Source organism: Carya illinoinensis, chromosome 13 (assembly GCF_018687715.1).
Source record: "Carya illinoinensis cultivar Pawnee chromosome 13, C.illinoinensisPawnee_v1, whole genome shotgun sequence".
NCBI classification, from domain to species: domain Eukaryota; kingdom Viridiplantae; phylum Streptophyta; class Magnoliopsida; order Fagales; family Juglandaceae; genus Carya; species Carya illinoinensis.
The window spans coordinates 5,231,218-5,243,896 of NC_056764.1; the positions used below are offsets into that span (position 1 = coordinate 5,231,218).

The 12,679-nt window shown below is 33.6% G+C and overlaps 1 protein-coding gene across 2 annotated transcripts; it reads right to left on the reverse strand.

Annotated features, from left to right (window-relative positions):
- Positions 1 to 3,019: 3,019 nt before the first annotated feature.
- On the reverse strand, positions 3,020 to 9,727 carry LOC122291289. Of its 2 annotated transcripts, none has more exons than XM_043098960.1 (9): positions 9,656 to 9,727; positions 9,504 to 9,566; positions 8,282 to 8,720; positions 7,260 to 7,757; positions 6,993 to 7,142; positions 6,126 to 6,206; positions 5,418 to 5,465; positions 4,862 to 5,289; positions 3,020 to 3,791 (listed from the first exon to the last, which is right to left on the reverse strand). In XM_043098960.1, exons 1-9 carry the CDS (start codon positions 9,710 to 9,712, stop codon positions 3,150 to 3,152), a joined length of 2,406 nt encoding a protein of 801 aa, XP_042954894.1. In that variant the 5' UTR covers positions 9,713 to 9,727; the 3' UTR covers positions 3,020 to 3,149. The 2 variants fall into 2 exon arrangements, with proteins under 2 accessions (XP_042954894.1, XP_042954893.1); XM_043098959.1 differs by having other exon boundaries at positions 3,020 to 3,794.
- Positions 9,728 to 12,679: the final 2,952 nt, after the last annotated feature.

The following is a 12,679-nucleotide window of genomic DNA, read 5'->3' on the forward strand; positions in this document are numbered from 1 at the left end:
AATCAAGAATCGTCGAAGAATACGACGTAAAATATTAACCAAATTTGAAAGAAACAATTCCTGCAGAATTGATTCACTAGTAAAATATGATATATCGGGACTTATAGTCCAAACACCTAAAGATGTGATGCTTGTTGAATGTCAGTGGGTATTTATGGAAAGGAAATAAAAATGTGATATATAAATCACGAGTCAGTTTCTCAATTCTTGGAGAATTGATATCACTAAGTAAAATGTGATAAATATGGACTTGAAGTCCAAATACCTAAAGATGTGATTTTTGTTAAATATCAGTGGATATTTATATACATGATATAAAAAGCCTAAAGTTTTTAATATGAAAATATGATATAGAAATCACAAGTTAGTTTCTCGAAGAAACAATATTGATATGATTTTAAAGTGGTTGAAATCATATTGAGATTTTTATTAGCTTGAAAGTTACCGAGAGTTTGGATATGCATGATTAACTGCATATTTATATGGATCATTGGATCATGATATATATATATGAAAATCCCTGAAGGATAAAAAATGTCTGAAGCTTCTAATATGAATACATCTGAAAATATGTATTCTATCAAGTTTCAAAGATTCTTATATGATCTAAAGCAATCCAAACGCAAATGGAAACAAGCTATTATTGTAGTTTATATATATGATTTAAATGTCATTGAGGCTCCAGAGTAGCTCATGAAAACTGCACATATTTGAAATATAAATCTGAAACCCTTGCGGCTTCAAGGGGAAGATGGATGATGTTATTAGTCATGAAATACCATCTTTTAATACAATTAGTATTTCAAATTCATATTATGGGTTTGATATGAAGTGTGCATTATTAAAGAAGAAATAAAATGGAGCACACAGAACATCTACCAAAAGATAGAAACACAAATATATTTGTGAAATATTATTTTATTATCTTGAAGCAAGAATTACAGAAATTTGAGGCACTTTGCCTCATTCTTCAAACGCTCTTGTTCTTCAAAAATCTGCATGGCATCCCTATCTAAAGGGGTGGGCAATCGAAAAGAAGATTTAAGCAAAGATTTTAAATTCCTATTCTCTTACTTTATTGATTCTATCTTCATGTTGGACTCCAGAAGAAGTCGCTGAAGTATAGCAATATTCTCGTGGAGATTATCAACTCCACAAGTTCTGGATTGCAGTCGCTGAGAAAATGTGACAATGGATGATGAGTATCGGGTACCGAGACTCCCAAGCTCATAGATAATTTCATTATCTGACCTATGAGTCAGATCATTATATTGCATGATAGCACCTGTGGTAGAAGTAGGAACAGCTTATGAACGAGGTGCAGAGTACCTCATAAATTGGCCATGAGAAGATCGCTGAGCCATTGTAGGATAAGAATGCAGAAAGAGATTGCAGAGTAAAAATGCAATATGATTACAGAAAAGTGAAGAAGATGAGATGCGAATGAAGATGAACTGAATATCTCTTTTATAGAGAAAATTATGATACAACATCTCTCGTGAAGCAAGAGAAAAGAGACGAAATATAGCTTCATAGCTCTGCGACGCGTGACACCTACAGAGGAGTTGAAAATCCACGGTGCTTGTCTGATCTTAAAAGGTTGGCCACCGTTTTTATTAAAAAATGAGGTTAACGGTTTAATGTTGATGAATTCTCCACTAACTGTGTTATTTACAAGAACTCCAGAAGAGTACAACTCCAGAAGAGTAGTGATGAGCAGAAAGATCCAGTTGTGATTATTTTATCGACATGGATCAAATCCACAGTTAGTTGGATGTACAGATGAGAGTTATCTTTCAGATACACACAAGAAGATCATTGCAATTCATGAGAAGAAAATTGAAATGGATATCAAGAAGGTACGGTCAAGTAAAAATCTGACAGATTTATTCACTAAAGTATTACCAACTGCAACATTTAAGAAGATTATGCAGAACATTGGAATGCGGAGGTTTGAAGACCTGTTATCATGCACTTTTCAGGGGAAGTAATGTCTTGAAGACTTGTGCTGATTGTACTCTTTTTCCTTCGCTAAGGTTTTATCCCACTGGGTTTTCCTTTGCAAGGTTTTAATGAAACAATCCTAAAGCATTCGGCTATACACATGAATACTGTACTCTTTTTCCTTCGCCATTGGTTTTTTCCCACAGGATTTTCCTTAGCAAGGTTTTAACCATGCATATTCTTTAAATATGGTCATCCAAAAGGGAAGTGTTATAAACTATCTTGAATTGTATGACCATATTTAGCTAATCGTCAAACGCATAGTACATAATACTAGCATAGTGAGCTAGCCGCAAAATATATAGTGCATAGTACTAGCATAGTGAGCTAGCCGCAAAATGCATAGTGCTAGTCGTAAAAAACATAGTCCCATTTGTACTCCTATATATATCGTTGAATTCTTTAAGAAATTCATAAGTTTCATAATCTCTCCGAGTTCTATCTCTTTCTTTTTCTTTTTAAAAATTTTGTAACACGTTATGGTCTCTCTCTTTTATGGTTTTATAACAAATTAAAATTAAAAAAATCATTTGGACTTGTCGGCAGCCATCCTCGTGTTACACCAACGGCGCCTCTTTCTACAAACCAGCAAGCTCATCAATTGACGTAATGGGCCGCCATGGGAATCTTCACGTCTGCCCGATTATACTGCATATCATTCAATGTTGTTGATCGCCTAATGTTTTTCTCCAGAGGATAATGCTTATCTGACATAGAAAAGCCACCAATGCCCACCGATCCCCCTTTTTTTTTTTTTTTTTTTTTACTTGGTACTTAAGAAAATATTTTTAAATAATGTTATGAATTTATTTTTTTAAAATATATAAAAAAACCAATATATATATATATATATATATATATTTGCCTGTTCGATAGCCACCTTCGGTGGCTTTTCTCTATTGATGTAGTAGGGTCCTTCTCTAGAACTCCTCTGACTTCTGATCTTCATGTATTGCATGGTTGGGAGAAAAAGAAACTTGGAAAGGAAAGCAGGTATAAAAATTACAACCGGAGATAGTAGGTCTAAAATATGAAAATCACAAAATATGTAACAGAAGGTTAAATTCACCAGTCTTTAAGTCCAAGGGAAATAAAAAAGTACAAAATCAAAAGCTCTGGCTAGTACGCCAAATATTGAAGGAACGTCACCTAAACATTATTATATTGAACAATGAACGAACGTACAACCAAGGCTTCATTCTCTTATCAAAGATGCCCGATCTGTAGGTATAAGCAAACATGTCAACAAGAAGATGGAACTGCATCAATACAAACAGAGTAACGGGTACACTGGCCAAACAGATGACAGGATTGACAGTCCATGAATGTCCACGTAGCATGATTAAAAGAGCAGTAGAAAAAGCTATCATCATAGTTGTGATAGAGAAGAAGAGGGTGCAAAGGCCTATTATCATTCTTTTAGGCAAGGATTTGAGAAAATCTTCTTCTGCATAACGTGATGTAAGGATCCCCAAAAATATCAATACTGAAGCCGAGGAAGAAAAAAGCGACAGAGAATCGGTCAATATAAAGATCTTGAATAAGCTATCATGTAAGAATATTGGCAAGCCTGATTCTTGATTATTACCACCTGGAACGGTAAATGCTGCCGCAAACATGATAGTGACAATGAGAGCGCCTACTACCGTACAAGAAGTTGATGTGTCCTTCATCCATCGCTCTCCTTCTTTCATCAAGTCCTTGTGGGTCTTTGTAAACAATTGTCTAGGAGTCAAACCATCTGCGTTCTTAAAGTTTGTAATCATGGGATTGCAAAGGCTCTCCACCTGCTGTAATTGTTATACAGAATGTTAAAAAGAAATGCAAATAAAAGTACCTGTCAATATTTGAGAGACACTTTAAGTATATATTTACTTAGAAATTTGAATATTAACATTTATAGTTCGAAAATCTTGTTAAACACTCCAACCTAATTCATGTTAATATTGCCGAAACATAAACTCCCTCCCTTACTCTTTTTTTTTTCTTACTTTAATTTATTTTGAGTTTGTTTGCTTTTGTTCTTTGCCGCTAATCAATCTAGAATCCTATATGGTGTATGCACTTTTAACATAATCACAGTTGAATGGAGCTCTGTAAAATCAGGTGACGATTCAAATGAGCAATTGTAACCCTACAAAATAGGTCATGCACCTATAATAATAATTTTTAAAAGTAATACCGTCAATGAGATTTTCTTAATTAATTCTATATAATTACACTTAATAAAATCTCAGGCCAATTAGATTTCATTTACTTTTTGATCTATGAATTCACGCTCTTCGTTTATTTCGGGGAAAAAGAAAAGATTATGAGCTTTAGGACATCTATAATAATTATGATGACATCTTCCATAGATCTTGGAGAGGTGGAAGACATATGTGAGATGCACTTAATTAAGGAAAAAGAATTTATTTTAAAGATTTAGAGGGGCTACTACTTTTAGTAGAAATGCTTTACAAACTGAAGTGTCATTAATTAATAGTTTAAAAAAAAAGTAAGTCAAATCAATATTTGTTACGCTGGGGATGTGCAGCAATCACATGAAGTTTATACTACTTTTTTTAATAAAAATTATAGTAAGTTTAGTATTTTTCCTATATGAGTAAATGAGAGTAAATGCGGATATGGGAATATCTCAACCATTTTTGGTTTGATTCTAGCAGATTTAAGGACCCTAGTAATATTATCCACAAATGGCAAAAGGAAACTTGCCTTAAAAGTTAAGACTTCTTTGACAAATAATTTTCAACTTTTGCTGTTCTCATTTATTTTCTCTGTGTAAAAATCTCTAGAATTTGTAAGATGCAGTAAGTAAAGACTGCACACCCAAGAAATATAACGTGTGAGAGCTGACCTTAAACCATTGCAACTCTCTTTGCATCTGCAAAGCTGCACCTGGGATGTGATCAAGCGGAGTGAATTCTGTTAACATTGCTACCATATGTAATATGTTATTGCCGAAGACGTCTCTGTTAGCTGCCCACATGCTTGCCTGTCTGGAGCGGAATGTAGCATAAAAGATATCAGCATGGCGATGTAGGGCAGCCAACATAACGATGCCTCTGTTTTCCTCATCACGGATATGCAAAAGTTTTGGATTTGCTGTCACTATTCCAACAACAATCTCAAGGATCCCTTCCCTCATAGCCCGGAATATTGCTGAATAAACACCACCATTTATCATGTCTTGATGATCTAAAGTTGATACAGCTTTGCACATGCAAGACACGAGTTCATAGGATCTGACATGGACCAACTTCATCTCATATAAATGCTTAAATCCTTTGTCAATATGGAAGCAATGTCAATTTTTCTGTATGAATCTATTAATAAACGACAAAATCAAACTAAGAATGAAAAGTTCAAGAAATTAACCAATAAATTATATTAATCAAAAGGATGCACCATACCCAAGATGTTAAGGAGACTTGAAACTAGCTGACGCAATAGAGCTCGCACTGCAAAGTAAAAGCATATTTGCTCATCACAAATATACAATAGAAAATTAATACCAAAAACAAAAATAATTTAGTGACTTTTATTCAGATACACATTTGAGAAATTTAAGCATATTCCATTACTAAGGTCTCTTGCTTGGTAAGTAATAAGAAACTACTTTGTCGAATCAGAGAAATCTGCAAACTAGTCATTTTTACCAAAGAAATATGGCATTCATGCTCTTTCTCAGTGATCACTAACTATTCATCATCATTAATGGGCCTATGGCAATTAATTGGTGAAGCACTCATACACATTGCTCTAATTTTTTGCCTCATTTTGTCAACAGTCGTAGATCTGGAAACATTAAGTTGTATGAATAGATAAGACCATATCGCAGGGTTCCACCCTACCCCTCCCCAAAGATCATAAGACAGACAGATTAGATCATAAAAACATGGTATGCCATGAAAAATTTTAATGACAAAACTGGACTTATTGGTCAACTCAGTTAATTTTTAAGTATGAGCAGTTACTACAAGCTGGTGTATTATATGCTGAGTTGGACAGGTTTTGATATGCTCGGCTAGGATTAGTAAGAGTTCTGCACGTTAGCATGTTGGCAAACTTAGTTACATTCTGTCTTATGAGCCGGAAAGAAAAGTTGGGCAACAACATACCTGGTCCGATAGTTATTTCTTGATTGTTTTGAATGTTCAAACGAATTTCATCCGTGGTATGAGCCCGTGGAATGTGTATACCTTTTCAACAAAAAAAGGCTGATGAGTTTGAAGTAATGATTTAATGCATTTTTAATGTATTTCTCGCTGATAGCATTTTTACGCATTACTCCACACAAACAATTGAATAACTAAATCTTCAATGTACAGTAAAACAAACACACACACACACACACACACACACACACACATTGCAGAGTGGGTTAAGGTTGTGTATGTGTGTGTGCATTTATTTATTTATATTATGTTTAATGTTTGTCATGTTTCACAGGTATTGGTTGCTTTAAATCTTCATGTCATCAAAAACCGGCACCACTGCATTTGATCTTCTTTATCAGGCAAGCAAGTTTACTGGATTTATCATCTAATGTACAAAACGAGGGAGAGGAAAACCTTACAGTCAATCACATCGTAAAAATATGGTGCAAATTATCTAAAATTTTGAAAAAAAATAAAGTAGTAAAGGAAAAGAGGAACCAACGGAGTGCATCCTATTCCATATTGACTTTGATATTGCACAAGAATGGCACCATGAAGGTGGTTTTGAAGGATAGTCCAGTGAGAGAACTGACATGAGAATAATGCAATAGCCACAAGATGTCTTGAAAGTTATTACAGTGAAAGTGGCATTGGGTTAAGTTATTAGAATCGTGTCTTTGTAGCTACTAGATTAATTACTCCTTATGTGGAAATCCATTATTTGATAATGTTAATGTAATCCTTGAAGAAATCAACTGGATCCTAGACGTGAGCACACATTTCCAGAACAATGTAATGAAAAGCAAGCGAAAAGAAGTTGGTACTGACAGGCGTAGATCCATTTTTTCCAAAACGCGAGCCGGGTTGCACCGGGGAATGCATGAGGCATAGAAGCCAATACATACAAAGGGGTGAAATTGTCTCTGTCTGGTGCAAAAGCCAAACGCGGCCAACCCTCCATTAAATGCACGGCAATATCTAGTGTTGAATCATGCATGCGTACAGAAAACAATGAACAAAAGGAATTATGTTGCCAAGATATAAAATCATCAGAAATAACAGCCAATGAATGGTAAGACAAGAAGCACTTCTTACCAAAAAGTCCAGTATAGATAGTGTGGTTTAAAAGCGTAGCACCGTTGTGGCCCTTTTCTGGCTTTAGCTCTTCCAAAGGAGTGTGAAGATAGAGATAGCGAGCCAATTCTTTATGGCCATTCTCAAAGGCAATAACAACAGGAATATCTTGCTGATTATTTCCAATGCTGACTAAGCTCTTGTTCTTTCTAATCATGCACTCTGCCATCCGGTTATTACCCTTAATAGCTGTATAAGCCAGAGCTGTATTACCACCAAAATCTGGTATTGCCAAGTCTTCTTCCTTCATCATCTCCACCAACTTCTCCACTATATGTTCGTGTTCAGCAGCAACAGCAGTGTGAAGAGGCGTCTGGCCTGAAATATTTTCGATTGTTGCTGTCTTTGCATTGGGGTGGAGCTTAAGGAAATCATTTGTCGCGTTCCAATTACCACTTTGAATAGCCTGAAGCAAGGCAGCATACTCAGAGAATTCATTGTTCTGGTTGCCATCCCTCCCTGCCATGGTTTAATTGTTCTCCTTAAAGAATGAAAAAAAGGGATACCATTCCGACATCAACGTGCCAACCACAGAATTATCTTTTATGTTGATTTGAAGTTTCAGAATATGTAAATGACATTTGAATTAATTAGGACCAACAATGGACAGGTCATACCACGTCAAGGCTAGCAAAAAGTATTTCTCAGACTAATAAGAGAAGCACAATTTCATTTGCACTAGGAGTTTTGCAAACCGGTAAGGTGATTGATGTTGTACATAATCATCGATATTGTACTGAAACATTTGAAATCGGAAAAACCACGACTGGGGCTGGTTTTCAGTTCCATGGTATGACACCAAATATGTAATCTACCTATTAAAAACCAATTGAATGGTTAAAATTTACAATGCATCCAATAGAATCCATGTTTGAGCCTCTCGAATCATTGATAATTTTCTTAAATGTATTATAATCCGTGTGGTAATATGTGTTGGCCAGCTAGAAATAATTTGCAGTTAAAATAAAACTAGAGAGTGTCACCTGGGCTGCTTGATGTGTTTCCTGCATCTTGATCAGCTGCATTTGGTGGTTGCTCATGGTTCTGTTTTCTATCTGACGTGTTTGATGAGTTTAGTAGTGCAAGCTCAGGGTTAATTCCTCGTGCGGGTTGCTCATACATTTTAGCCAATGTATCCCACAAAACTCTGGCAGGACTAATATCTTTGATCTTAGACAGTATGTCAATCCCACATGAAATCTGAATTGCATGTAAAGTTGCAGCATTCCTCTTCCTCCAAGCCTTGAATTCTACTTCATCATCTTCTGGATTAGGAGGTTCTGTTGTTGTTTCGATAATGTCCCAAAGATCTTGAGCCAACAGATAGTTTTTTATGCAAGCACTCCAGTTCTCATAATTTTTAGTTCCAAGAACTTCAGGAACAACTGTGCCTGGAGGAATGGTTGTTGCCATGTGCGGAACCTGTCAAATTACAAAGTAAGCATGCATGTTAGGTGAAATTCGGAAAAATGGATGCAGATATGGTATATATTTCGTCTTTCAAAATCGAGAAAAGAAATTTGTGTTTCGTGCTTATAGGAAACTGCTTTTGAAATATAAATCAAACTAAGAAAAATTTCAAAATTGAGAGAGAAATGAATGAAGTGCGAAAGTTGCACGTAACATTTATCTAATCCTAATCCTACATGACTTAGAAATCCCACTTGTATTAATCTAACTTTTTATGTAAAGCTCATCCTACATATTATATCTGCCGAATTCAGCATAATAACTATGTAAGATTTTTAGTTTGGCCGGCGTAGGCTTCTAAAATTGAACCACCTTAAATTCTTTATCTTCTTATCTTCTTTTTTTCTCCTCTCTCAATATTTTCTTGTTTTATTACTATTTTTTTATACCCTATCACGCCTAAAGCTTGAAATCTTAATTACAACTGTGGCTCAACCTTTGCAGCATACTCTATTTTCATTATGAAAAGCAAGGGAAAACCCTGTTTGTTTCCTGTCCGAGTTTGAAAGATTGGCCATGGAAAGAAGGAAGACGCATGAGATCAAGACCGTCGGTTGTACGGAGGGGTAGAGCAAAAGGTGAGGGAGGAATCTAGTGGTGGGCATGCGTATATCAACGGCGGATAAAAAATCCAGATCTAACAATCCTACACCAAAACAAGGAAAAATAACGAGACAATGACGGAAAAAAAATGGCGTAGATTGGCTATCGTTTCAGACCGTGTTCTATTCTTACTCCATTATATCTGCTCTGTCTTTTGCACCCTGCTTTAGTTTGTTCAAACTCTCCCAAACAAGGCTTTAGTTTGATCAGAGACACGCCATTAGTGTACAAACAAATAGAGAAGACTTCACGAAACAAATTAAGATCGAAAACGAAGTAATTACTTGAAGAGAGCTGGAGAGCTGTCTGTCGCTTGCAAAACCCAGTGTGCAGTGCTTCATTTGAAGATATGGTTAATGGTTGAGATGCCCACTGATCATATAAACAAGTCTGTCGTTAAGCGTAGAATAATTATCCCCTAAACTTAATTACGAAGGACTTTTAATGGTATATCTAATTACTGATTATTATTATTATTATTATTATTATATCAATTAAAAATGATATTTATATAAACAATTTTAATTTTACAAAAATATCAAATTATCTATATTCTAAAAATATCTAATTACTTTCCATTGACTTTATTCGAACAACTATTTGTATAATTTTAAAAAAATACTATTATCTCTCTAAATTTATACCACTCATTTTGTCCATTGATATGGTACCACAATATAGTATCAATTGGCTTATTGAAATAATTTAAAAAATTAGAAAATATATATTAAAATTTTATTTATAGTAAACTTTGATTTAGTTTTAATTGCCTTTCTTATTCCTTTAGGCAATAGTTACCTAAAAAAAATTATTTTGGTTTACAATAAAGTATTGTATATTTGCATGTAACTTTTTTAAACATATAAGTCAAATAAATGATGTGACATGCTACTATACTTCTAATTTATACGACTCGATATGCTTTCTTGATGTGACATCATATGATGTATTAAAAAAAATTAAAATATAAATATAAAAAAATAAAGGAAATATACGATTTTAATCTTCTGTATTTTTGTGTTTTCGGACAATGTTTTGTTTTGACTTTATGTGTTTTTTAATTTTTTTGTAATAAGTTACATGGCACCACGTCAAGGAGGGAATTTGAATGATGTAGCATTATTCATAAATAAATATTATTTTGAAATAGATTTAATTAGTTTATGATAATCTGCCCCCAAAAATGTTGATGGCTTAGTTTTCATGTTTGTTTTTCAATTTTTTATTGTTTTTATTTTTTTATTGTTTAAAAAGTGTAGTGTTTGGCTTTGAAGACTATGGCGCATTGTTAAGACCATGGATATAAAGATCAATTTTAATAGAGAAACCGTATTTGCCACAAGTGCTGTGTTTTCTTTTTAAAATAAGGAATTTATGTGAAAATATTAATTTATTTAATAATAAATCTCACATTTTTTATAATACATAGGCAATGTTTGCATAATATTATTATATTAAAAAAATTATATTATATATAATTAATTTTATATATTTTTTATGTCTTCAATTAGTATGATTAGTTAAAATAATTAAAAAATAATAATCATATTAATTGAATATATAATAAATATGTAATAATGATTATAAATAAAAAAATTTATTATTTAAAATTAAGAAAACCAAAATAACACATTTAATTGTCACGGACTCGGAGTACCGATAATCAAGGAGTTTCTGAAAAGCAAACAAAAATTGTCAAAAGTCAGAACCGAAAGAGTACTTATCTCGTGACTCGTGAGTCGTGAGTCGTGGCTTTTAATTGAAGCATGAATCAATTATCAGTGTTGCCGTTGCTTTTGCCATATTATCCGTCCGAAAATAGTGGTTGAAATTGAAAGAGAATGATGCCAAGCTTCAGCATCCCAGTACCATTTACCTTACTCTACCTTTAAATTCTCCGTCCTTTTTAACTTTTTTGGTTTGGTGGTGACCATAATTCAGTTTTGGCTCTAATCTGGGTTCACTTTAGTAGATGATTGAGGTGATGGGTTTCTCCTATTCTCAGATCTCAAAATCTCTCTCTCTGGTAGATGGAGATTCTATTCAACCATGGAAACTTGAGCTTTCTGTGGACCTGACTTGCTCGGCTGACAAAGATTTTTATCTTGTTTTTCCTAATTTTATAATGAATCATGGATGTCAAAAATTAATAAACAAAAAGTTGATATTCCCGATGGAAGATGGATCAACTTGAGAGAGAGACTCTTTGAATGCAGAAAGAGGCAACCATGAGAGACTCCATCGCATTTAATATAAAGAGTTTTATTATATATAATTACAGTTATTTATTATTTTGTATATTAATATTAATTTATTTATATTTAAAATTTAAATTAATATTATTTTTAATAAAATTTACTTTTTAACTAATCACATTATATTAATGCATAAATTAATATATAATGATATTTATAACTATATTTTTCCTAGCACAAATGAGTTTTGCAGTTATTAGTCTCATTTTGATACAAAAACCAGCTTTTGTGCATAATATTTGAAAGGAATTCGACTCTCAAGCATTTTTTTGTTAGAGATCTCAACAACTCTCAAGACTTGGAAATCACTATTCTCAAGACTTGGAAACCATTATTTCAATGGAAAAAGTTCTTTTTCGAAAGGTTGGATTTTTCCTTTGAGAAATGATATTTGCAGTCGTGGTTGTGTAAGCGACGTGTAGTCGCTTTGGAAAAAATGAATTAATATGGGACCCACATGAAAAAAAACTAACTTTTTAATCGTGGACCCTATTTTTTTTCAAAGCGATTGCACGGCGTTTGCAATTCCACGACTATATGTAGCATTGCTCTTTTCTTTTCTAGTTCCTTCATCTATTTTTTTTCTTTTTAATAAAACAAATACTTACATGATGCATTGCCACGTCAGTAGGGTGCACATACAGGCACAATTTTTACCTGTATATAGTAGAATATATATATTTTTTTTGGGATAATTGCGTGAGGTTTACGTTGAAATGTAGTCTATGTTTGTTAGAGACAATGTTTCATTGCATTAGTTTCATAGTATTTTAATTGGAAAGATAAATGAATAAGCTTGGTGGCTGGTTTAAACGTTTTGACCCTTTGGTGGATTGGGAATTTAAACTCATTGAGAACTCATTTTAAGAATCTAGATTATATTAAAATCTAGATCTATTGAAGAACCCCTCTCAAGAACCCGGATTACAAGGAAGAACGCCACAAAAGTTGTAATTTACCTTTGATAAGTTCAAAAATTCAATCAAGAACAAGAGGAGTAAACTCAACTCACGATAAAAATTCAATAATGTCTAACCTGAAGTGGGTAGCCAC